General features: G+C 37.6%; 2 protein-coding genes across 3 annotated transcripts in view; both read right to left on the bottom strand.

Moving 5' to 3' along the window:
• Positions 1-126: 126 nt before the first annotated feature.
• LOC136716218 (opalin) lies at positions 127-8863 on the bottom strand. The gene is made up of 8 exons (XM_066693794.1): positions 8669-8863; positions 7654-7683; positions 7526-7561; positions 6477-6494; positions 3805-3840; positions 3221-3331; positions 1787-1828; positions 127-1059 (listed from the first exon to the last, which is right to left on the bottom strand). The coding sequence occupies exons 1-8, from the start codon at positions 8669-8671 to the stop codon at positions 919-921; spliced, it is 417 nt and encodes a 138-aa protein (XP_066549891.1). The 5' UTR covers positions 8672-8863; the 3' UTR covers positions 127-918.
• Positions 8864-13023: 4160 nt separating this feature from the next.
• LOC136715721 (tolloid-like protein 2) overlaps positions 13024-26676 on the bottom strand; it is a 57360-nt gene continuing 43707 nt past the window's right edge. The window contains exons 8-21 of one of the 2 annotated variants that reach the window (XM_066693090.1): positions 26282-26406; positions 21359-21474; positions 20600-20702; positions 20264-20380; positions 19937-20082; positions 19610-19805; positions 18530-18655; positions 18121-18281; positions 17609-17789; positions 15747-15872; positions 15193-15320; positions 14862-15075; positions 14484-14734; positions 13024-13301 (exon numbers count right to left, since the gene is read on the bottom strand). In XM_066693090.1, the coding sequence (XP_066549187.1) occupies positions 13173-13301; positions 14484-14734; positions 14862-15075; positions 15193-15320; positions 15747-15872; positions 17609-17789; positions 18121-18281; positions 18530-18655; positions 19610-19805; positions 19937-20082; positions 20264-20380; positions 20600-20702; positions 21359-21474; positions 26282-26406 (2119 nt within the window). In that variant the 3' untranslated portion in view covers positions 13024-13172. The remainder of the gene's footprint in view (positions 13302-14483; positions 14735-14861; positions 15076-15192; positions 15321-15746; positions 15873-17608; positions 17790-18120; positions 18282-18529; positions 18656-19609; positions 19806-19936; positions 20083-20263; positions 20381-20599; positions 20703-21358; positions 21475-26281; positions 26407-26676) is intronic. The other variant, XM_066693091.1, reaches the window with a different exon arrangement.

The following is a 26676-nucleotide window of genomic DNA, read 5'->3' as shown; positions in this document are numbered from 1 at the left end:
GACAATCTTAGTAGAAACTATCTTGCCATTTTAAAATACATATTTTATCCATTAATTCATTTATTAGGAAAACATCTGATTCATGTAAAGCTAATCAGTGAATGACTCAAAGTAGAACAAAGTACATTCATTTCGATCCTGTTATTTATTTGTAATTATGAATCTAAAGAAATATATCATTAATTAGCAAAACTTTCCATTTGCAAACTCTTTGCCATTAGCAGCAGGAATGAATAAAAGCATGAAATTCAGACATTTCGTGACAAATCAGGAACATAAAATATACATTTAATTTGACTTTCTTGGTTAATCATTAAGTTACTCTGCTAGTCTGTTACATTGAACATTGTCCTGCTTGTTGGAGTGACTGCAATCATACAAGAATATTAATTCTAATAATGCCATAAAATGTTACGCACATGTTACACTCACTATTAATATCCTGGTAATTAATACAAAAATAAATTGTATTAGCTTACAATCAAATTATAAACAACAATTAGCAATTCAGTTGTGATAAATAGCAGGCAAATTAAATAGTTGACAGAAGTTACTTGTTTGTGCACTCTGAAAAAAATCTGTCGTCTTCACACAGGTTTAGTGATTTATGTAGTCATTAGATTCAGATAGAAGTCAAACTTTACAAACCACTAGACTAACTTGAAAACTAATCCCAAAGCACTACTTTCTGATGTTTTCCCCCCCTTTAGAATAGTCTCTGGTTTTTCCCTTTGCTGAAATTAAACATGCCCACCTCTCCTTAATACAGGACCATGACAAACAATTAAGAGAGGAACCTATAAAATTCAAGTTATATAGGATTGTGCTGGGATGCCATGAAAAATAATTAGTCCATTTGAATTTCACTGAAGGCACCAGCTGCAATGTACAGAATCATTTCGGGATTTCCAGGTGATGTCATTTGTTTACGACTGCATGATTGTTGTAAACATTCGGTAGGTTTGAGTGATAGACATTTTCTTGTTTAGCCGGGATCCGTGGTAAGGGGCGCTGATTTAGTGACATGTAATGACTATCCACAGAAACATTATAGTAGTCCTGAAAATAAAGCACAGTGCAATACATCAGTTTTTGCCAGTGTAAGCATACCAGACTTAAAAAGAAAACAAGTGTACTAAAGTGTTATTTATTTATCTTAGCACATAGGTGTTTAAGTAAAGCTTAATCAATCTAAATTGTCTAAAATATCTCAAATCTAAACTAGGTCAATTAGCAATATTAACCGTGCAACTTTCTACCTTGCAAAATCTTGACTGAGCTACTTCTAATATAGCCTAGAATTTTATTTTAATACCAGTAAATAAAATAAGACTATTTGTACTCATGTTATAGGCAAGTGGTGCAGGTTGGTCAATGTTGTGATCATGGCACTGATAATGCCAGTCTGTTTGCTCCAATGGTGGCCTATTGGCATCAGCTTCCTTTTGATTCCTGAGCCAATGCGATCTTGGCATTGATACTGCCACAGACTGATGTGCTGCTTGCTGGCTGCAATCTGGCTTGCATAAATGTCCTCACCAAGTCACAGTATAAAATGCAGTTGACATTTAACAAATGTAGAGTCTTCATACAAGACCACACATATGGCATTTGGTTAATGTCACGAGTTATGTCAACCTGTATCTGAATACTATCAAACCAATGCATTCAAATAAGTGAGAGATTGCCTTTGGCTTTAATGCAGCTAGCAGCACATTCAATTGTGTGATTTGATATTAAACAGTAATCGTGTGGTCCGGCAGTGTCTCGAGGTGAGAGGCTTTACCGATGTCTCTGCTTGATTAGGCTGCTCAATGTTAGGAGGGTCCTAAAAGGAATTAAAAAGTGGCTGTTATAAAACACACATACATTAAAAATATCTATTATATAGTTCACTCTATATAAGAGAGTCCTGTATGTGTATATGTATATATACACATACTGATTATTATTATTATTATTATTATTTTTTAACTGAATTACACACTTCATACAAGTCTCTGCTATTCCTAGGCAATTCAAATTTGACAAACCCTGCTCTAGTTGTTATTTTGTAATGTGATTTATTATTATAATGTCGCAAAACCTTGTAGACTAAAAGCAAAAACAACATACCCAGCACATCAAATTAAAGAATCTGAGCTCATAGATACTTTTAGATTTTGTGCTGTTATGTTTTATGTTTCTGCTCTTTCATCACCGCTAGACAAAACTCTAATACAATTCTTTCAAAGAAATTCATGCCATACAAATATTGATCCAAGCTCCATTCTGAAAGCTCAGTACATAAAAGATCCAGGCCAGCACATACAGGGAGGGTACTGAGCCAGGAGTTATAAAGAAAAAGAAATAAAATAGCAAAACTATGTATTGACATTTGGCTTGTAATATTTTGTGGCTTTTAAATTATCAATTCCACACCTAGAGAACAAAATTTAAATTTAAATCATTGCATGGTCACACAAATAGAATCCAATACCAATATAAGATTTTTTTCCTAATACAAATCTGCACTTCACAGAATTACCAAGTCACCAATAATTGTGTTTAAATATGAAAATATCATTCAATTATTTAATGTTGCCAACACACTGTACATCTGTGAGTACCATATAGTTCCACAGTCAGTTCTTTCTTTTAAACTTTCCCCAGATAAGGTTAATAAGCTTGTATGTCTTTAGGCCTTTAAAAGCCCTAACCCATTCTGTGAAACAAAAGTAACACTGTAGCCTGATCTTTAAACTGCTGAGAAGCTGCAACAAGGATATGTGTGCCATATATCACAATGACAGAGCACTCAGCTCCAGAGTCAGTCGAGTGAAATATGGCCATGGTAAATTACATCAGCCCGGTCATCATGTGTTGATCCATAAATCTTGTGTAGACAAACACTCTGATCCTACTTTGATGACAATCGACGAAAACATGTTCTCCAAAGATATGATCTCAGATCGTCATGAATGCCATGTTGTTTTCAGCAAATCAAAGGAATTACATGAAATTACTTTGCTTTGCATTCATTTCTTATAGTATTCTTGCTATGTGGTTTATTTGTGGTCTGCTAAGCAATCTAGCAAGCATACAAAGAAAGAAAACTATTAAAATGTAGGGTATAATATCTTGCTATGAGAATGTTTTCCCAGATTTATTTATTACACACATTATTTTCATCTGCGTATTCTTTGCATTAACACAAATAGGCAAAATGCCAGCAGCTCACCTTTCTCTGTTTCTTCACCATGATCACAAACACAATTAAAGCTACCAGGAGCGCAACAGCCACAAAGCCTGGGATCCCAGCAGCAAGACCAATGTCCAGATCAGAGAAACACTTGGAAAAGAAATGGAACATAAATGTGCTGTCCGCTGGATAAAACTACATGGGACTGCTGTGGGATGCAAATAAACTATTTAAATAATAGTGGAATTGATGTTAAAATGCTTGTATATCAATCAGTCTTCATATTTGTACAGCAACATGAATACATCAAGTGTGATTTTTCAGTATAGGTAAAATAAGAAGTTGGTTGATGGTTGAAGATGATTCAATCTTGATACCCTTTCTGCACCTGGAGGGATCCAGCAGACTTTAACATCTTTGTAATTCACTTATTTCCCCCCCCTCCCCCCCAGGAAGATTAGCCTGAAAGAGGTCAACATTGTCATGTTAACCTTTAGACAACAGTTTAATTGCGAGTCAAAAACAACAGAATACACCTCCTAAACCTCATTGTTTTTTGCAGTAGCCACAATAAAATGCAATGCAATTTTAATACGGAAAGCGACAAGGTGTTCGCATCTGACCTGTTGTGGCTCGCTTAAGGTAGTTCCATCCGTAGCCTGAAAAATAAAATGAAAGATTAATCCTGGAAATGAAGTGCACAGGAACGGATTCCACTTCTTGGTTTTGTAAGGTTAATACTAGATGCACACATCTACAAACACATCCAGAGATATTTCAGTGAACATTCATATATTTAAAAAAGCTTGAACTTCTAAACCTACAACCATGAGAATTTCCCACCACACATATTTACAAACCTTGTTTTACACACCTAGTTTTACACAGGATTGATTAACAATAAGACCATATGAATATGGACTTGTTCCTCAAGCCTAACTGCTCTGCATTTTTCCTAAAAGCCTTTAGGTATTACAATACATAAATGTAAGTGTAAACAAAAAAAAACATGGTTGTTTCAAAAATCTTTCTGTGCATCTCTCTCAGTTAAAAATAAAAACATGCGGAAGAGAAGATCTGATTACATTTGTGCGATCTACAGTACTCAATCATAATTAAATAATTGATTCACGATAGCAGGAGGGACCAATAGATGGCACTGGTGTCAAACATGTAGGGCTCTGAGTGTGAACCAGGGCTTTCCTCAAGTATTTTAGATAATTCTGTTATTTACAAAAAGCTGTACACCAACTGCAAAAATAAAAAGGTATTTTACATGAATAAATAAAACACATCTCACTGGTTGTGTAGTGCCAGTTGAAATGGTAGTGCTCAGTCTAATGAGGAACAGAAGAAAATGACTTCTCAGTACAGTAATACTTACAAAGTACAGTTAATAACTATATATCTTTTTTTGTTAGTTGTTTTTTTGCTTGTTTGTGATTTTTTTTTTTTTTTTTAACGGGAAATGCATTTCAATCCCACACATGACTGTAAAGGGCAGTAAAGAAGTCCTGCAATAATTTTCCCACATACAGTGAGGGAAAAAAGTATTTGATCCCCTGCTGATTTTGTACGTTTGCCCACTGACAAAGAAATGATCAGTCTATAATTTTAATGGTAGGTGTATTTTAACAGTGAGAGACAGAATAACAACAAAAAAATCCAGAAAAATGCATTTCAAAAAAGTTATAAGTTGATTTGCATGTTAATGAGTGAAATAAGTATTTGATCCCCTATCAATCAGCAAGATTTCTGGCTCCCAGGTGTCTTTTATACAGGTAACGAGCTGAGATTAGGAGCACTCTCTTAAAGGGAGTGCTCCTAATCTCAGCTCGTTACCTGTATAAAAGACACCTGTCCACAGAAGCAATCAATCAATCAGATTCCAAACTCTCCACCATGGCCAAGACCAAAGAGCTGTCCAAGGATGTCAGGGACAAGATTGTAGACCTACACAAGGCTGGAATGGGCTACAAGACCATCGCCAAGCAGCTTGGTGAGAAGGTGACAACAGTTGGTGCGATTATTCGCAAATGGAAGAAACACAAAATAACTGTCAGTCTCCCTCGGTCTGGGGCTCCATGCAAGATCTCACCTCGTGGAGTTTCAATGATCATGAGAACGGTGAGGAATCAGCCCAGAACTACACGGGAGGATCTTGTTAATGATCTCAAGGCAGCTGGGACCATAGTCACCAAGAAAACAATTGGTAACACACTATGCCGTGACGGACTGAAATCCTGCAGCGCCCGCAAGGTCCCCCTGCTCAAGAAAGCACATGTACAGGCCCGTCTGAAGTTTGCCAATGAACATCTGAATGATTCAGAGGAGTGTTGTGGTCAGATGAGACCAAAATCGAGCTCTTTGGCATCAACTCAATTCGCCGTGTTTGGAGGAGGAGGAATGACCCCAAGAACACCATCCCCACCGTCAAACATGGAGGTGGAAACATTATGCTTTGGGGGTGTTTTTCTGCTAAGGGGACAGGACAACTGCACCGCATCAAAGGGACGATGGACGGGGCCATGTACCGTCAAATCTTGGGTGAGAACCTCCTTCCCTCAGCCAGGGCATTGAAAATGGGTCGTGGATGGGTATTCCAGCATGACAATGACCCAAAACACACAGCCAAGGCAACAAAGGAGTGGCTCAAGAAGAAGCACATTAAGGTCCTGGAGTGGCCTAGCCAGTCTCCAGACCTTAATCCCATAGAAAATCTGTGGAGGGAGCTGAAGGTTCGAGTTGCCAAACGTCAGCCTCGAAACCTTAATGACTTGGAGAGGATCTGCAAAGAGGAGTGGGACAAAATCCCTCCTGAGATGTGTGCAAATCTGGTGGCCAACTACAAGAAACGTCTGACCTCTGCGATTGCCAACAAGGGTTTTGCCACCAAGTACTAAGTCGAAGGGGTCAAATACTTATTTCCCTCATTAACACGCAAATCAATTTATAACTTTTTTGAAATACGTTTTTATGTATTTTTTTGTTGTTATTCTGTGTCTCACTGTTAAAATACACCTACCATTAAAATTATAGACTGATCATTTCTTTGTCAGTGGGCAAACGTACAAAATCAGCAGGGGATCAAATACTTTTTTCCCTCACTGTAGCTGCACATGCCTTTAGATTTTATTTTCAGCTGATAAGCATCCCGCTGATAATTTAACTAGATGTCTTATATTTGGTAAAAAAACACCCTTGTGGTATTGTAGTCGGATACAGTATGTATTGACAGCAGATTTGACTTCATAAAGCACGTAAGACATTGGAAAAATAGATTAGGTATACTTACAGGTGTAGATGTATTTGTCTGTATTAAATAGATAGATAGATATATATACATTGATTTGTGTGAATGCAATTTTGAGAGAATACAAAAGCACTATTTCCAAATTGCAGATTATTCATGTTGAAAAAATAAAGTGATCATCATTATTAGTATTGTTATTTTTATTACATTAACACAAATCTACAAATCTCAGGTCACTGGAAAGATGAATGGGGTTCAATACTGTACAGATTAAGCATTGTATAAATTCTTAAAGAATATTGGAAATCAAATAAGACAATATGAATATGACTCTTTTGTCCCAGGGAAGATAAAATCTCTTTTCTCAAGTACAACTGCTCTACATTTCTCCTAAAAGCCTGTACATATTAGTAAAAAAACCAACAAAAAACAATAGTGTTTAAAAATCTCTCTGTGCATCTCTTTCACTTAAAAATAAAAATGTGTTGAGAAGATCCGATTCAATTTGTGTGATCTACAGTGCTCAAATTAATTAAATAATTTTAAGCCGACAATTGATCCACAATAGCAGGAGAGACCAACAGATGGCACTGGTGTTACACATGTAGGGCCAACACTACTATTTTAGATCGTTCTGTTTATTATTAAAAGCTGTAAACAAAAGGTATGTTTTGCATAAATACATACAAAACACACACACACACATCTCACTGGTTGTGTAGTGCCAGTTGAAATGGTAGTGCTCACAGTCTAATGAGGAACAGAAGAAAATTATGTCTCAGTACAGTAATATTTACCAAGTACAGTTAATAACCGTCTTTTTCTGATAGTTGTTTTTTGCTTGTTGGTGAAGTTTTTGTTTTGTTTATTTAAAGAGGAAATGCATTTCATTCCCACAAATGACTGTGTAAAGGGCAATAAGGAAATCTTGCAATAATTTTCCAGCATAGCTGCACATGACTTTATGTTGCATTTTCAGCTGATAAGAATTCCACTGATAATTGAACTAGATTGTATCATGCATTTGGTCTTGTGGTATTGTATTTAATAAAACGCATAAGACATTTGAGAAACAGATTAGGTATACTTACAGGTGCAGATGTTGTATTTGCTGTATTTGTAGTGTTCTGTATTAAATAGATGAATACATATACATATACATTGATTTGTGTGAATACAATTGAGAATACAATTGGGAAAATAGATTAGGTATACTTACAGGTGTAGATGGATTTGCACTTGTAGCAGACTGTATTAAATAGATAAATATATATATATACATTGATTTGTGTGAATGCAATTTTGAGAGAATACAAATGCACTCTTTTCAAATTGCAGGTTTTGATAAAAGAAAAAGGAAAAAAAACAATTATAATGATTAGAATTGTTATTTTATTACATTAAGATTAATATAAAAACCTAATGTGTCACTGCAAATATTAATTCGGTTCCAGTTCTGTACAGACTAAATAATATTTTCACGGAGATGCGTACACAGACCATAAACACTGCGGTGCTATTTAAACCTTAATGGGCAAGAAATAAGATTTTTTTTATAAAAATTGATATAGCTACAACAGTATATTTGTATTATCGAACTTGAGGCATGATGTTGATAATCAATTTAAAGATATTCTGTTACAATGCACTGACTAGAGCAGCATTGTTGAACAGAATTAGTTCCCCCCACAGTGTGCAAGATTTCACTTAATGCCTTTTGAAATGTATGGATTTATCATGCAGCTGCAAAGATATTTCAGAAGGAATTTCATCTTGTACTGGAGAAATACTTATGTATATTAGAGATATAAAAGTGATGACCTTAAATTTTAAACTTTAAAACACCTAACATGAACTTAAAAAACACTTAGAAAAGGGTGGATTAAAAAGACTGATTAATGGCAGGAACACAAACTAATTTGATAGAGGAAAAAACAGAAATGCAATTAAATTGACAGACTTTACTCCATAACTTTATTCATAACCATTACTTTATTCCTACAGAGTAACAGATACCATAACATGCAAAATTCAGTGTCAATGTCGCTAAAGGTTTAAAAACACAGATTACGAGGTCTTATGCCAAGGCACACCAAAGCCCTTTACAGCAAGAAGTAGTAGTACATCTTAAGTCTTCAGAAACAACTGAAGTGTATTTTTGGCAGCTAACAAACTGTGCCTACTGTGAACAACAGTAATGAAATAATGGAAAAGCAAAAGTCCATTGTACTCACCATTTTAATTTTGTAGGTAAATGGAGAGAATTCCAAGTCTCCTGAGGCAATGGGGCGTGATTACTTATTCTCTAAATTGATATCTAAACTGATAAACTACTTCCACTGAACACGCGCACACAAATGAGGAAGTAACATGGCAGAGATCAGAGTCTGAATCCGATCTAGGTAAGTGTTGTACTGGGATACAGAAGCAAATAATACGAAGGACTCATCATTCAGCACAGGGCTCACTGAGTCTGAGTAGAGGTATACCATGAACCAGCCCTGAGAGATGCAACGTGGGTTATACATTTGAAAAAAAAAAAAAAAAAACACAACAACTCTTAAACAGAAGTGCAGGTATGTACTAAGTATCACTCTGTCCCCCCACCACCACAGATATACACACAATTCTATCCATTTGGTTTATTTTACTAGGTGCATTTATTTTAAATTTAATAGATGTCCTTATCCACTAATTTATTCCCCCATTTAGAATAGAGACACTTATATCTGCCTCACCATTGCACTCACATAGGCATGTCAGGGTGCTGAAGACAAAGTCAGGTATCTCTTTTTGTACCTGCAAATGAGGAACTTGCTTGATATCTCCAGTGTAAATCAAGTAAGTCACAAACTCTTGCTACACAACACTGTTCCCAGACACTAAGTACTGGCAGAGAGTTGTAGCTGAATAGGAATATTTACTGTGCTTGTGTCGTCTCTCTAATGCACAGAGATCAATGCGATTCAAAAACAGGTCAAGTCTGCCATGCCTATAAGATTCAAATTGTAATTAACTGAAAAACAAAACACGAGCCAATTTTTTTTCTTTTCTTTTTTTAATACCAAGTATGTACCTTCCAGGCACTTAGGATCATTAAATATAATCCCAGTCAATACATAAGGAAACAAAACAGACATCTATACACATACATTAAACCAATGCAGACATTTAGTGGTATATATATGATTTTATATGTAACAATTAAAAAATCCTATATTAATGCTAACTTATGTAGCATATTTTGTCTAGAACACATCGCAAGGCCTTGCAATGACAAAAAAGGATATATAGCCAGTTCTCTTAGTTTACAATACAATATTTCATCTACTCAGTCCAAAATGAGGGGTACCAAAACAGATGAGAATGAGGTCTGAGTTTTTGCAGTCACTATACAATACTTAAAACAAGAAAACCTGAAATAGTTATATGAATAGAGTAAAATCAAATCAAAACAAACCAATTAAATTAATAAAAGCTCAGGTGCTGAACATCAATTGTATTTCTGATGTCCTGATCCACTTTTATACTATTGTCTTTGTTCTAAATTTTAAGGCTTGATATATTTAGGATTCTCATGCATATATATATGATTTTTTTTTTTTTTTTTTTTTTTAAGAAACAAAAAGGTATATACTGACATGCATGTGCAATCCCTAGGTTTGCATTTTAACATCTGTAAATCGGGGATCTAATTGAGTTCTTCCGACTTGACAAAATCCACCTTTACTCTGGGAATGCACTTTTTAAGGGATTCATGTAAATGGCACGTACCAAACGTTTGGTGTGCCTTTCCACATACCCATGGAAAAAAGTGGTTGTTATACAGTACAATAAACAAAATACAGCAGCACCTTTAAAGATAGGAATTAATATTCTACCAAATGGGGAAGTCAGTTCAAGTAAAGCTCAACAACAAATTGTTTCTAGATTAAAAGGGATCCTTTGCAGAATATAATATACGTGCTGTATATTGCTCTCTCCAGTTTCAAATCTTGTTTGAATTACAGCCACTTTTTACTTCTCCTGTAGTCCTGAGCAATGAGTAATATTCATGATTAACTACAAGTTAAAAAGCTTTTTTCACAGTGGGTCTATAAAATATCTAGGGCAGATGTAGTCTCCTACTGTTATATACCAACATTTGAGCCACACAGATGAAAGTTAGCTGTTAAATGTAGTACTGGTCTAGAGAAGAAAAGCATCTTCCACTGAATGAGAGAAATATGCACATACATATACATATACAAATACACGTATACATAGATACAAACACTCATGTAGATATATATGAATCGGAATGGAGAAAGTGTAACAATACATTTGAAAATCAAGCCCCCAATCGATCTGTGACAATACGATAAAAAATATGAGAAATTGTCTTGAGTTGATGATGACATTTTAACATCAATACAGTGTGCAGTTACATACAGTGTGATGTGATTTTAACTCATAGCCCCAGTTTGTGCCTCCACATATACACAAACTGATAGATCAATGGATGGATAAATGGATCAATAACTAAGAGTTGATTTAGCACAAAACTGCAACAAACAAAAATGCACCTCCATGTACTCAAAATCAACAGAGGACTCTCAATTTAAAGATTGCCGATTGATTAATAGATTTTAACATCAGGTTTTTAGAAATTGATATAATTGTTTTGGACAGATATGCTATTGATGCATGGAATATTGATAATTGTCTTCCTAAATCAACTTTTGGTTACACTTCAACAAGAGCATTCATAAATCTGATGTCTACTGTATGCTGCAATGTTTTTTTCTATCACCTTACTATGTGTATAGTTTGGCAATAAGTCATATCTTGATCAGTTACCAAGCAACACTGGGTGGGTAACATATCCTCTAGTGATTAAAAAGTTTAAATTGTGAATACTCAGATTAGCAAAATGAAAAGCAAATGTCTCATTCAGACTTGGAGAGGATTCAAATAACTTTGCAAACTCAAATCAGAAACTAGTACGCATTATATTTCGCATCCAAAAAAGTCTGGATAGCTCTGCAGTTTTTATATAGGAAACAGACATTTCTCACGTGGGCCATAATTAGCTGATCATAGACCACACTGAATTTAGCCTATGTCCCAGAAAAGAGCTTTGCCACTTAACTTACTTTGAAAATATATTTTTGCTTGTTTGTGTGCATGCGTGTGTTTGTGCGTGCGTGCATGTGTGCGTGCGTGCGTATGCATGTTTGTTTTCCTCTTTTACTTAATTGATAACTTCCTTCACATTTGAAGTCCACACACACCACAGCAACACCATAACAAGGCTGCCCTTCTTGGCCAGTTTTTCACAGCTACTGGACCAGAAAAACAATTAACAACCAAGAAGCGTTACAGGAATAGGAAACTCATCTTCACCTGAGAATAAAGATGGGGGGAACTATGGGATAGACCAAATCAAAATCTGAACTAGCCACGAATGGCAAATACATCTGTACCCTATCACTGTTTAATTTACTGTTAGGAGCCAATTAATACAATTAATAAATTACAACGTGATAGGGTACTGCTATGTCATTTGTGGGTTGGTCAAAGTTTTGATTTGCTCTAACCCCTATGTGTACGCCTCACTGAGCATAAACATTAAATGTGAAAATACTTCAGTATTTGGCAGGATAACACTCAACTATAAAGTGATATATTGGATTAGTTCTAGAGAACACTGTTGCTGCTTTGCACAAAAATAATGTCCAGCCTTTTTAAGGCTAATTCTCTTTCCAAACCAAGAGAAGAGAACATATGATTATTATAGACATGTGATTGGTCCTCACGAACACATTTACCAGCCCTCTTTAAGAGCCCGACTGATCAGCTGGCTGATTTGTAGACAATCTCAATAACTCATGACTTTACATGCGTGTGTCTTTGCAAAAGTTCCACACACCCATCTATGTAAAAATAAAACAGAATTGCAGGTCTGTGCATCTTCTGGTCTGGTCTGAAACTAGATAGTAGTGACTGGACTGACTTTGTCAAAGCCCTACAGGATTTTGGGGACCTCTGTCAAACAGAGCCTCCTTCATGAGGGTAAACCACCTACTGAATTCATAACCTCAATTTTTTTTATTTTTTATTTTTTATTTTTTAATTCTTTCAGCTCCAAAAAAGCAAAAATATGATTCCTTGTTAATTAAAAAAAACAATGAACAAATTAAAATAGGCCAACTGTTGGGCTTATCGTGACATGAATGAAATAATAAGCCTCAAATATATATGATCACAGGCAGAGCTGAAGTAAAGTGAACATACCTGTACTTCCAGGCAGCTGCATTTGGCAATAACAATAAATAAATGGCGATACGTGGCGAGTCTTGCTGGTCGAGAGAACACCAAGACTGGAAGCCTAACTCTCCAAACAGCACGCAGGATGATGCATCTTTTGTTTTCCTCCTGCACACCTAAAACTGCCGAGCAAAATGATCTGCTATATTTTTTCCTATGGCTTGTTAATTGACATTTATTTTTTTGGTCCTTTAAAATATCAGCAGTTAACTGGCATGCTTGAAAAGCAAAATGATGTGTACGAGTGTGTGAGAGAGGGTTTGTTATATATATATATATATATATATATATATATATATATATATATATATATATATATAAATAATGTATGATGACAGAAAAATAAACTGAGAATCCTGAATTTAAACAGATTTTGTACAGTGAACTGTTGCTTATTTGAGCAGCTTTACGAGTCCATCGGCACACTTTTCACATGTGCAGTGCGTCCTGAAATTTGGTGCTGGTGTATCGAGCATGGAAGCCCTTCTTGTTGATGGTGTCGTCCGAATGAAAGCGAATCATGATGGAGTCTCCTGCAGAGTAGATTTCTTCTGGAGGCTGGAAAAGAAAGCGCAAAGAAAACCATTTGCCACCGCTTCACGTGTTTTAAAAGGGTAGACCATGCATGATGTAATTAAAAAGTTAACTGATCCGTTAAAAAAAAAAAAATGCATCTAACATTTAAATAAACTAAAACCTGATTATTCTTGACCATTTAGGAAATATTCTAAATAATTTAAAAAAGATTATTTGGAATAATCAATTAAGCATGCATCTGAATTTCTTTGCATGGATGATCATGTTTAACTACAGGTTCACACATCTAAGGGACAATTCTGAACAGTTTTCCACAACTCTGCATCAACCTCAACTGAAGAGAAAAGCTATGCAATCTAAACACGCAGTACGTTTGAACGCGATTCAATTGACCCAGACATGACTCATCTCAGATATCGTGCAACTGTTGTTTTGGAGAATACATGCTAAAAAAAAAAGTTTTGTTATTGGTAAATCATATTTTATTTCCGGAGAAATCGGAGTGTTATGCACCACATAACATGCAAGGAAGAGATCACAAACTTTCTCAGGCCTATATTGTAATAGTCTGCCAGATGTGTCGAGGCATGGAAAGAGATTTTAAAATCCCCAAAGTGCATTCTATTACACATCTGGTTGAACAGTGTCACCAAAATAAAAAGGTTGTTTCCACAGAAGAACTACAATTTGATACAGTCTGTCTGGGATGAAGTCGAATTTGGAAGTTTGTTTTTGCAGTCAGACCATTCAGGATCTACAGAATTTTTGGCTAATTTGAAAAGTACAGATTGAAGCCATGGATACATCATCCACAGCCAAACACTTCAATTTCAGAAGGACTACATAAATGTTCAGTCTGAAGACTTGTATATTCATACTTTCATTGCCAAGGGTGGAAATGAACCTTCAGCACCAATCCTAACAGTTAACAAGAGCAAGTTTGTGCACTAACAGTCCAGGATGTGATTTGCTCAAACCTCACTGGTTTAAAGACTAGCTGGTATCTACTTTTCAACTTTTGAGGGGATTCTGTAAGAAACACATCAAGTCTCAGAGGGATGAGAGTGCCCTCTTCTGGTTACAAGTAAGACTATAGCAAATTCATATTGCATTCCAAAGTAAGCGGTGCAAATGTATTCACTGTATAGGGTGAAAATGTGATGACAGTGATACTGATAATTATGTATGACAACAAAGACTTACACCAGAGCCACAGAATCGCCCCAGCCTGGGCGCCGTGCTGTCGTAGCCATCGTAGATCTCCATGTAGTCGTAGCCACAGTCTGACTCCTCCTCGATCTCAAACGTCTGGAAGATGAGCTCCACACCGTAGCCGTCTTCTGCCACGATCACCCAGTCACAGTTGGCCTGGCCGGGGTAGTTGTTGTCTCCAAACTGTGCGTGGGAGAACACATCGTTGGTCCGAATCTCTGCTTTCAAGCGGCCCCCACATTCTGAAAAGAGAAGTATGCAAGTCACCGGTCAATATTAGGATATGCTAGACACAGGAGTCCCATCATATCTACTCATATTTCCAAAAACCTAATAAAGGTGAATGCTTTAAAGAGTCCTTTCCAATACCTGTGCTGTGCTTTGCGTTAAATCCTTTCCTCTGGACAGAAGCATCAGAGTAAAAGCGCAGGAACATCTTGTTTGAAGAGGCGATGACGGGCTCGGGCTTTTTGCTGCCGCAGAAGCGCCCCAGGATTGGCGACTTGCTGCTGGGCCCGTCATACAGCTCGAGATGGTCGTAGGCACACTCCTGGTGCTGCTCCACCTCAAACTCACTGAACACCTGCAAACACAGAGGCACACAGGGAAGCAGATTATGCTCTTTTCACTTGCCAAGAAACTTTGTTGAGAATGAGAAAAAGCAAATGCCATGTTTTGCAAAAATCAACTCAATCCTTACAATCTTAACACGGTGGCCCGCTGTAGAGGAGATCTCCCACTTGCACTCCTTGCGGCTGGGGTACTTCTCAGGCCAGTTGGGGCTGCGGATCACCCCCTCCACGTTGGTCACCTTGTGATCACAGCCAGCTGTGGAACAAACACAAAAAACAGCGCCACACCGATTCTTTTAACAACCTCTATGCAAGTCGATGCAGGTGTTTTCCATCTTCACAGTACTTAAAAGCTTTTTTCAATTGCTTAAGCAGTGGAAAACTATTTTGTCTGCATGTTACACAACTTGTCGTTTTTGATTTCCAGCTTGGACTGGTTTTCAGTACCAGTGAAAAGGTGATTTGTAAGTATTAGTAGGAAACGACATGGAATGAAAACATCGGGAGTGAGGACAACTACTAGAGAAAGGCCACTTGAGAGCTGCTCTGTTTGACGTAACGGTCAGCATTTGGGTTCCCAGAAACTCGTGTTAAAAAAAGTGTCCCATATTACTTTTACCAAGACTTCACTCTACCCTCCTCACACAAACACTGAAGAGCACAAGATGCATTACAGTCTTACCTTCTTTGCAGTCATGGCCGTTCTCATGTAGGACAAAACCATCTCGACAGAGGCACTGGTAGCTGCCGAAGGTGTTTGTGCAGTTCTGCTGACAGCCGCCGTTGTCCTTGGAGCATTCGTCTTTATCTGCAGAGCAGGACACAGTCACAATACACTGGAATACCTTTCTTACGCCAGGTCTTCACACCTGCTTTCCAGCTCCCCTCTCTGTGCAAGCTGAAATTATTTGCACGTCACCCCCACTGCATACAGGGAGGAGAGACCGGTAAATGAATGTTATAAACAATTTAATGTTTAGGATCTGCAAAAATATAAAAAAATATTGATTCTAAAGTGAAATGTGAATGAGAATATATTTTTATTCCGTGGAGAAAACCAAAAAGAAAAGTTTGCACCAATGAAAAGCTCCAAACCAGCAGCCGACGTTGAGAGCATAGCAAGCACAGCCCCACGCTCCATAAAGCAACGCGTAGTGGCCTGCAATACTACACTAAGTAGCTCATCTTTTTAAAGCACAGCTCCAGCTCCAGGTTTCAGTGTCCACTGAGCTTTCCTGGATGTCAAGAGCTGTCCATAAGCCCAGCCTGGGACAATGGTCCAATGTCTCCCAGCAGCCTCTACAAGTGCAGCCACACCCACCGGCACGGTCTCCTCTCGCCCACCTGGTTCACTCTGGTTTTGTGCTGCTGGTCCCCCGCGCGTCTCTTCACTCACAGCACAGGGAGGCACACTCCTTTCCTCAGCCCCCTTCCTCTCCTCTGTTGTGCATCCAAGGCCATGTCAGGTGAGTTCTCGATTACCCTATTGTGTTCCTTCATTGCAGGATGCATTGCCTAATAGGTTCCCTGTACTAGTACCCACTCTTGTTCACCCACAATTGTGTTTTGCCCCTTTTTCATGATGCTTGTAACTTTCCCATCATCTAAAGTGTTAAGGCAGAATTTATAAGCACCTCTGTGGCCACACATGGAAAGTCCAAAAAGGTGAAGGTAGGCCGAGAGTTTTTAATATAAAATTAATAATTAAAATGTTCAAATCAAATACATTGTCTGTGTATAACAAGGAACACGCTTTCCTTTGCCTACATTAAGAAACTTCTGTAATTGATTAAAACTGGAAAATGCTGCAAATAACCTCACCAGGGTCCTACAGACTGCTGTAAAGTTTCAGTGACTGCAGAACGTACTTGCAGTAAGTGTAAATAGTTTGTGTATGGCCTGTTGTTTCCGTGTGACTAGTTTGCCAACACATAACTCCTCCCAGAGGGGTGTGGAAATGAAATGCATAGATGCAAACATTTCTGAAACACTTTTAAAAACAAGCCAAACACCTGAGAGACCTGCTGTATCGAGCACTTGAACCAGAAAGACAAGTACTTGTGAGGAGCTCAGTGACACCGGTCCAGAACAAATTACTCAAATTAATATAATAAAAAAATCTGCAGTTTCCACTTTACGCTTCAGCTTTTATTAAGTGGCATTTAAGAGGTTAAAAACAAGTCTTAAAACAAATACAGTTCAAGAATAACACTGATAAAAAAGACAGATACTTGAAAATGTTAACTACTCCTGTTTTAGAAAATCAATCTGTCTGACACTGGGTACGTACAGAGTCTTATATGTCCATCAGCACCAGCTGTAAATCTAGCAACAACATTTTTAAGAGACTGTAGCTTAAAGCTCCCACGTAATCCAAGTCTGCATCCACAGAAGAAATCGAGTATTCGGTAACATTCGGTCTCAATTTGTCAACCCAAAAGAACCTGCTGGCAGAACTCACCACAGAAGTATAAAGTGAGAACAGACAGCCGTACTACAGTCTGATGGAGAATTTCTGCAGAGACGTAATGCACGATTACATACCAGAAAAAAAATTAGCCTTGAACCCTTTCTTGGAGACGGTGTTGTCTGACTTGAACTCCACTCTCATGTTGTTGAACTGAGACGTTATGACTTCGGGCTTTTCAGAACCGCAAAATTTTCCATGCAGCCTTGAATCCGAGGAAAGTCCACTGCGTACTTCCAAATAATCGTATTTGCAAACCTAGACAGCGAGGAATGAGATAACTTTTTTCAGTGATGGTGTTTTGAATATTGGAATGGTTTTGCATTGTCTAGCAGGAAATACAAATTAATAAATAATGACAAAATAAGTCTGCTGACATTTCTCCTCTAAATAGTTTTTCTGGTTTAGAGCAATTAACCATCAAATCAATTAAAATAACTAAGTCATTCAGAAATCAGGTGGAATAAAAAAAAAAAAAAACTGTAGCTCTCCAAATTGTACCCTTGGTAAGAATTAGAAATACCAAATCGAATTTGGGAAGGAAATTAGGGTGAGGAAATAAAATAAGAGCTGCAGACAAACTACTCACATCATTCCCTTCCAGTTCAAAAACTTCAAACTGCAGAGAGATCCTGTACTGGGAAGGGGCTACGACCTGCCAAACACAGTTCTTGTTGGTGGGATACTCCTTTGGCCAGCCAGGGCTTGTGATCGTGCCATTGAGCTTGGTGAGGAAGCCACCGCAAGCAGCTACAAAAAAAAAAAAAAGAAAAAGAAAAAGGACATTTCAACTGTTGCCATTTTACTCCTTTTCCTTCTGTAATGTAACAAAAAGGTGTGAGGCTTATTCACAAAAATGCAATAACAAATAAAATCATTTTCCACTGCTTCTTAAAACATTACATTTATTTTCAGCAAATGGATACATTATGTGCCAAACCCTTCAAAGGGGCTAAACAAAATTGTAGACCAAAAACAAAAAAGAAACTGCAGTGTACCTTCACAGCTCCTCTTGTCTGGGGCCAGTTCGTACCCGGGGTCGCAGGCACACTTGAAGCTGCCCAGGGTGTTCACACAGCGCTGCTCACAGCCCCCACTGTCCGGCCGGGAACACTCGTCAACTTCTGAAAAACACAGGCAGCTGTCTGACTGGCTGGACTTCACATGAAAACTAATATAAAACACAGGGCTGATTACGGAATTCGCTTCCTGCCTTGGCAGCTGACGGGTAATTTTATTTTCTGTGGGAACTAATGACAATAATATGTGAATGATGACTGACTTACAGTGGGTCTAGACAGAAGTGAATACAGGTCCCCTGTGTTACATTGGCCACATTTATCAAAGGGTATGTACCTTCTAGTTCTTCTAGGAGTGTATACTTGGTGATAAGATGCTGCACTAAAAACTATTTATTGTGTGTGGAACAATGAGACAAAGGTTGGCAGGTACTTTCGGACTGGACTACGATGTTTAAACACTAGCATAACAATCGTGGAAAGAGAAATGGATACAGATCGTTTTTCTGATTTCTGAGGTGATGCCACAGACATACAAATGGCTGAATTATGATATCCTGTATCACCGAGAAAACAAAAAGCTCTGTTAATATCACTGTGCTAAACAAATAACAGTAGGACTAGAAACTATTAAAATAAAATCTATACAAGATTAACATCACCTGTATGCTTACTGTTTGCATTGAAGTATGCAGACAGTGTATTGTTGAGCTGCATGGACTCTTTAAAAAAACGAAAAAACTTTACCTAAATCCATTTGTTATTTGTTTTACAGTACTATGGAAAAGTATATGCTAGCCAAATTCAACAACTGTGATGCCAATTATTGTGTCTTAGGGGAATGGCACCTATTGCATTAACGCAGTTTATCTCCCCAAGTGAAGCTCTTTTAGATCGCTTTAAACAAATGTGTTTTACGTCACATGAAATCCAATGCGACTCACAAAACTGCAAAAAATTTAAATGGTCCGTCTTGGCTAAGAAATAAAAAGAGCTATTGGGAACTTGGGGTCTTGGAAAATGCTTATTTCAATTAACTTAGCAAATTCCAAAATGTACCTTTAAAAAAGTTGGCTGCAAAACCAGCTTTGTTAATGGAGCTGTCCGATACAAACTTCATCCACAGCTTATTAGAGCTGGACTTCACATCCTCGGGCCTCTCGTGGCCGCAGTAGTGTCCAATCAACGGACTGTCATCGGCAGATCCATCGCGGATTTCCAGGTAGTCATAAGCACAACTGTCATGCCTCTCAATCTGGAAATTAGAAAACCAGCCAACACCAACAGAAAATAAGCAAAGAATCAACCTTATTCATCCTTAATAATACTGGAGCAAAATAATATTGCTTAAAAGGATAACTCTATTTACAGGGTACGAGTCAATACCTCAAAGGCTTGAAAGGAGAGTCCCACGTGAAACCCCTCGGTCACCGTGACTTTCCAGACGCACTCCTTCGAGGGGCGGTAGTCATCTGGATAGTTGGGGGACTGGATCTGTCCTGCATCCTTGTTGATTTCCCCACCACAGATAGCTGAATATGGAATATGGGATATGGGAATGAGTCTCCAGATAACAAACATTTCCTGTGTCTACTCCGAAAGTCAAGTTTTTGTGATGGAGATTAAAGCAATATTTTAAAGGCATATCCCATCTCAGTGCGTGTAATTCGAATGGCAACTGAACACAGTCCTCCAGCACCAGGAAGCACCAACCTTCATACACAGCGAAGAACCCCTTGCCCAGGATGTTGCTGCTGCTGCGAAACTCAACCCAGAGCCTGCTGTCTGTGGAAACGATTGGCTCGGGAAGTTTGTCTCCACAGAACCTGCCTAGAGAGAGGAGAAGCAATATCAATCCCATTTTACATTATTAACCCTCATGTTTGCAATATGCGTATATATAAAAGGCATAAAGGTGACTACCTTTCATTACACAGACATTGAGGGGAAAACAATCAAATTACATTAATTCTATTTTTTCAGGATTAATCTTCAACTTAAAGTATGACAGCAGTGGTTGTACTGCAGGCGGCTGACAGGTTCTCTCACCCAACAGAGGGGCCTTTCTCCAGTAGCCATCTCGCACTTCCACATAATCATACCAGCACAGGCGGCTCTTGAACAGATCCATTGTGGTGAAGTTGAGAATAATCTGAAATGCAACCAGAGTGTGACATTCACTGCGCACAGCTTCGACAGAGACGCACAGTTCTTGCAAAATAATCTTATTCTTATACTAAAAACTATGAAGTTTAGACTGTGCAGCAATCAAATCATTCCATGTTACCCATTATTATTATTAATTCATATGGCAGATGTCTTTATCCAAGGTGACTTGCATGTTTTAAATCAAGGTTTAAATACAATATACTCGGTATATGCAGCTTAGCAACGGGTAATGACATCACTACCATAAATATATTTAGTAACATACTGGAGAGAACAAATAGAGTAGCTTTTTATTACAGAGACCTAGCTTAGCACAAATAAGGGTCTAAAGCAAAATATGTCAGGAAACAGCACTGAGTCTGAACAATAAACCCAAGTAGAAGACAAAGAAATAGAAGCAGGAGCATTGGGTAGGAAAAGAAGTATAAAGATCAATAATTTTTTATTAGTGGCAGTAAGAAGATTTGGGAGTTTTAGGGTCTCATTCACTGCTATTGCAAATCATTTCTTACTCCCCCCATGTTTTACTCATTTGTTGCTTTCAACGTTTTTAAAATAAAGCAAAAATCCCACTTTTAAATCCTGCATTCTTCCTTTTTATGCTCAGCATTCACTACAGAGAAACACCCAAATTCGTACCTTTTCTCCTGGTGTCACAGACACTCTCCAGACACAGTGGGAATAGGAAGGGTAGCCATTTGGAAAGCCGGGAGCAGAGAAGTTGCCCGTTGTGTCCTGAAGAGTTTCTCCACAAGCTGTGAATGATACAAATCGATTAACAAAATTAAAAAAAAAATCAAAGGACACTTCCCAGTGATGCACAGATTGGATTTTCTCACTGATAGATGCTGTGTGCTACAAAAATACTACAACACAGACCATAATAAGCTAAATGTGTATTAAACAATCAGTGACCTAACACATTGCACAGAAGCACACACATTCAAACAGGTGAGACTGCAGGAGGTCCGAGAGGCGATCCTTTGTACCCCTCCTACCACATCACCTTCTGCTTTTCATAAAAAACAGTTTCAATTTATGACAACAGTTAAGACACAGCATTTCATTGCAATACAAAATGGCTGTCCTGAAGATACCCTATTTCTTCAAAATTGGCTGTAAATTGTAAAACGACAGATAAAATATTTACAGGTTACAGAACAATGACAGCTGTTAAATGATGGAAAAAGACCACCACCATGCTGCAGACAGTGCGCAAATGTGCATGTCATTTTTTTCATCCCTTTCTTGTTTCAGCAGTACAACAACAGATCTTCTATTGACATGATGTTATTTTTTGTGACATTAGCAACATACAGTATTTACATGGACACATACATATATGCATACAAACAAACTACATTAATTACAGCCTGCTGTGTTCTGTTGTACAGGAATGTTCTGGAGCGGAGAGGAGACGAGATGAGACGAGACATTTCTTAATATTACTGGTGCGTTCCCCTGTGATTTTGGCTAATTTAAATAAAATTTGTGTTGGTGTTTTTTCTTTTCTAAATTTAGAACGCAAAATTATCAGGTGACTTTTCACACGAACTAAATGCAGTGTTCAAATATTTCAAAATATTTTTATAGGATATTCCATATTATTCTTTCATTACATTATTTAAGAGGTTTTTTGACAATATCCCTGCATGGCTACTTACAGAAGGTCTCTTCCACTCACAAATCAACTCTGCTTACAACCACAGAGAAGTTATGACTTACAGTTGTCTACATGGTGCGTGATCATTTATTCATCAGAGCATCTTTACAAAAAAGTCAAATTGAGCGAAGCAAGATTTGAAAACCCAAAAGGTAAATTTTAATGACTTGCATCTTTTCTTATTAATGAAAGGGAGGAGAAATACTAACTTATTTTTTTTACACTGATTTCTCTGTGACAGATTTAGAATGCTATATAAATTAATAATCCTTAACACAACATACTCATGTAGTTTCCTTAACAAAGACTATTTACAAAGTGTGAAGCTCAATAGGAAGTCTCAGAAAGCAGCTTGAATGCACTAATTCCATCATCTCCCCGTGTGACACAATGCAGGCTCTCCAGATGTTACTGCTTAGTGTTAACAATACAATTTGTAATAATGGCTTTTCAGAGAGTAGCAATCAAACTTTGCACTCAGAGTACATTTTCAATTAATCAATTAATGAACCCTCGCTTTTGCACACAACAGCTGAGAATGACTTCATTTCAATCCAAAAAAAGATGGGGGTTTCATACAAATCCCTGCTGTACTGTATTTGAAACGCATACAGTATATGGTTTTAAGGCTCCAAATACACATCAGGTCCATAGAATACAATCAGGAAGCGCTCCGTGTACAGGGACCCAAATTTGAATGATTGTCTCCATGGTGACGCCCAGAACCCTACTCAGAATCCGCCTTAACAACAGCTCTTTCAAAAGGTTTACTAAATCAAACATCTGGCTTCTTTTGTCATGCAAATCCCAGTGTGTTCCTCCTCAGAGTTCAGGATGCTGGCTTGGAGCAGATTCTTTAAAGAGCTACTGGTTTCCTTTTTGAACAGTCAGCTGGGGGGCTTTTCAGCACAGGGGTTTACAGAAGTCAACAGGGCGCTGCTGACCTCAAAAAATGGCCTGGCAGGACCGGTGACATCCAGCACCGAGGCACGGGGAGAATGGGGGGAATGGGCAGTTAAAAATACTGGACTGCGGCTAATAGTTAGAAAAGAACTTCTGAAAAGTTGATTAACAGCGATTGCAGCTCTATCAATTACAATATGTACGGTGAGGTATGGAAGCCCGTTTCTGCAATGCTATTGATTCATTTTATCATTTTTAATATATATATATATCTATCATTTCCTGTTTTAAAGTCAGTGCATATGTGGAAGACCCATTATTATTGATTTCTTTCAGTTTGCCTGAATTCAATTAATGATCCACTGTAACTGGATCCTTTGCTCTTAGTTCATGTTTCCTGAACCATAATTCTAATTAGGAGAAGCTGTGTAAAAGCCTTATTACTAGCCTTATACTCGTTCGTTCTACTCTGATACCGTTTAACTCCAGGAAATTATATTTATATACATTTTCAACATAATATAATGAATCGAGACATAATAAATTACAAGAGCTGTGAGCAAATATCTAAAAAAATAATAATAAATAAATTGGCCATACAAATTAGTATATTTAAAGAGGTATGACTCATTTGGCTCATCACCAGCGTCCACAGAGGCACGTCAGAGTTCATGTCAAGGTGAAGAGTTCGAATGCATGTTAACACGCTCTCCCCATCGGCGTGCAGTAAGCCCCGCTCGCTGGATATGCTGCAGGCCTCCTCTGAACAAAAACATGCCCTGCGATAAATCAGGCTCCATTGTTTTTGAAAAAAATACAAAAAAAAAAAAAAAATACAAAAAAAATGTAGCTAGATCAAGTATTATTCTGAACTATGAAGGACCTTTTAAAGAGACTGTTAAAAACAAAAATGGGTTATATTTGCCTCCAATCTAATTGAACTCCTATGACTAGTTTTATCTTGCGTTCAGATTAGTTACTTTCAAAAGAGTGAAAGCTGTCCCCTGCCTAACTAATTTGCAAACTACCCAACCACAGTGTCCTTTAGTTATGCTGTTCATAATAGGAGAGTGATACTTACAGTATATTGCAATCATATACCAATTTATCTTAAGGGATTTCCAGATGTTTTAGACTCTCATAACTTTTGAGTTATGAAACAAAACAAAACAATCTTCTCTAGCTTTTTATCTGTATACTTCATTTTCTCCCACACTTCCCAAGTGACAAAAAAATACACACAGCATTATCATCCTGAACACAGGAAGTTACTACAAGTTGTCTTTTTGACAGTGCCTCATGGTGTTTGACTTTCAGACAAGGACCAAATGTTATAAGTAACAAAATGCAATCAGCAGTTACATATAAAAACATTAATAGACTGATGTAACACATTTTCAGCTGAAGTTGTTGGGACAAAGCTGGAGAGATCCCGTTTCAATCTATCGAACTTCCAAAGGAAAGAATGGTGTTTACAGGACTATCTAAAAAGCCGATACAAATACTAAAGCTGGCTTCTACAAAATCCCCCTTCTTGCATAATTTTGCTATTGTTTACTGACATAGTTAAAAAAACATTGATAGGGGTTAACAGCTGAGCCTTGTGAAGCTCGCCAAACAAAAACAAGGCCGACGCTGTATGACAGCAGTCAGGTTTGAAATCTCCCACACATTCTAAAAAAACCCCAATCTATTCTATGACAAAAAGCAGGTTCAGTGACTCTGTGGTTTTAAATCTTTACGAGACAAATTAAAACCATCCCAGGAATGGCTGTGATGAGGGAACGAGCGCAGGGCTCTCCCTGGTAAGTTACAACCCTGGCATGTGGAATCTCCCACTGAACTACTGAGAGCTGAAGCGTAGACCTGCCATGATGTATTATTTCACAAGCCTGATACTTATGTTTAGACTTAGACTTATGTTTTGGTTTATGCATTTCCTCTTGAACTTTCAAGTGAAGCAGGATGCCAAAATTACGTTATGGCCACTCCCAAAAGAAGAAGTCCTATTAGGAGTCTACAAATGTACTCACCTTACAAAGAAAAACTACCAATAGTGTTTTAAGATAGTTAATAAGATAATTTTAATGAATAAACTGAAATCTATTATACACATATACATGTATGTTATGTTAAATTCAAAATTTAAAACCCATTCCTACACAATAATAGCCAGTCTTACGTTGAAGACGAAGTTTCAAACCTTTACATTTGCTACTGTAATGGATAGGACACAAATACTCTTGTCAAATAGAGAACAATGCAATCTGACATTCCTGAAAAGCCTACAACATTATCATTCAAACCAAATGCTTTCAAGGTTTTCAAAAAGCATGCTCAGCATAAAACAATTACAGAATTCCTTTAAACCAGTGTAGAATCTAGAAAATCATATATTTATTTTACACAAGGGATATATAATGAAAGAAACAGTACTACCTCTCTCTGATCAGGCTCATGCAAAGCTACACATTGTGTATATAACTTTATGGTACCTTGCGAAACAGAAGTTGACACTGTACAAACGAATGTATTGTACAGGACAAGATTGATTTTCATGTAATGTATTATTTACATTTACTCACAATCAATAACTCAAAATTAATTTCAGGGCTAAACCCATAAGACCTTCTTGTCTACTTCTGTCAAATAGGATAAGTAACCCGATCCCTGCAATTATTGAATAGGATTCTCCATATCAACTTGTAAAATACATGCAGCAATGCTTTTAGGCTTCTGAAAGCAATCCAGGCCCATGAGTATAAATAGCTATGGAGACCTTACATCACTACATACGCGGTCTGGAATATGAAACCTCAGCCAGCTTCATTGGAAACTACTGTATCAAAACTACTATGTGCCTTTTGACAAAGAGCAGACCAAGAAAACCATTAGGTTAAAACAGAAGGTATTCTTTCTGAACAATGGTAGGTACTTCTGATCAGATATACCGATCCGGATTATAGCACACAATATTCGAGCAGCTCCCTGTGTACCTGGGCACTTGTAGAGTTTACGGGCCTGTGCAATGTCGCCCTGGCTGAGGCGAACCCGCTGTCCGATGGGGGGTCTCACACCATTGTCATCGCGGCGTGGGAGGATGGTATCCAAGAACACTCCCCTGTAAAAGAAAACACAGCAGTAACCAATCAACATGGCAATCCAAGCTTACCTGAAAACATGTAAACACACACAGAAACATACTTGAGAATCCCCTAAGTGTCCACACAAGAATGGTTAAGGTGCAGTTGGCATTGCAGATCGTGAATGCACATGGAACAGCAGACAAAACTAATACCATTTAGTTGTCTTGCCTCACAATAAAGAAAGTAAAACATGGATTAGATCAAACCCAATTAACAGTACCAAGTATTCAACAACAGTCCTGTGA

Source organism: Amia ocellicauda, chromosome 20 (assembly GCF_036373705.1).
Source record: "Amia ocellicauda isolate fAmiCal2 chromosome 20, fAmiCal2.hap1, whole genome shotgun sequence".
Lineage (NCBI taxonomy): Eukaryota > Metazoa > Chordata > Actinopteri > Amiiformes > Amiidae > Amia > Amia ocellicauda.
The sequence above is the reverse complement of the archived record's forward strand: the minus strand, read 5'-3'. Positions and strand labels throughout refer to the sequence as shown.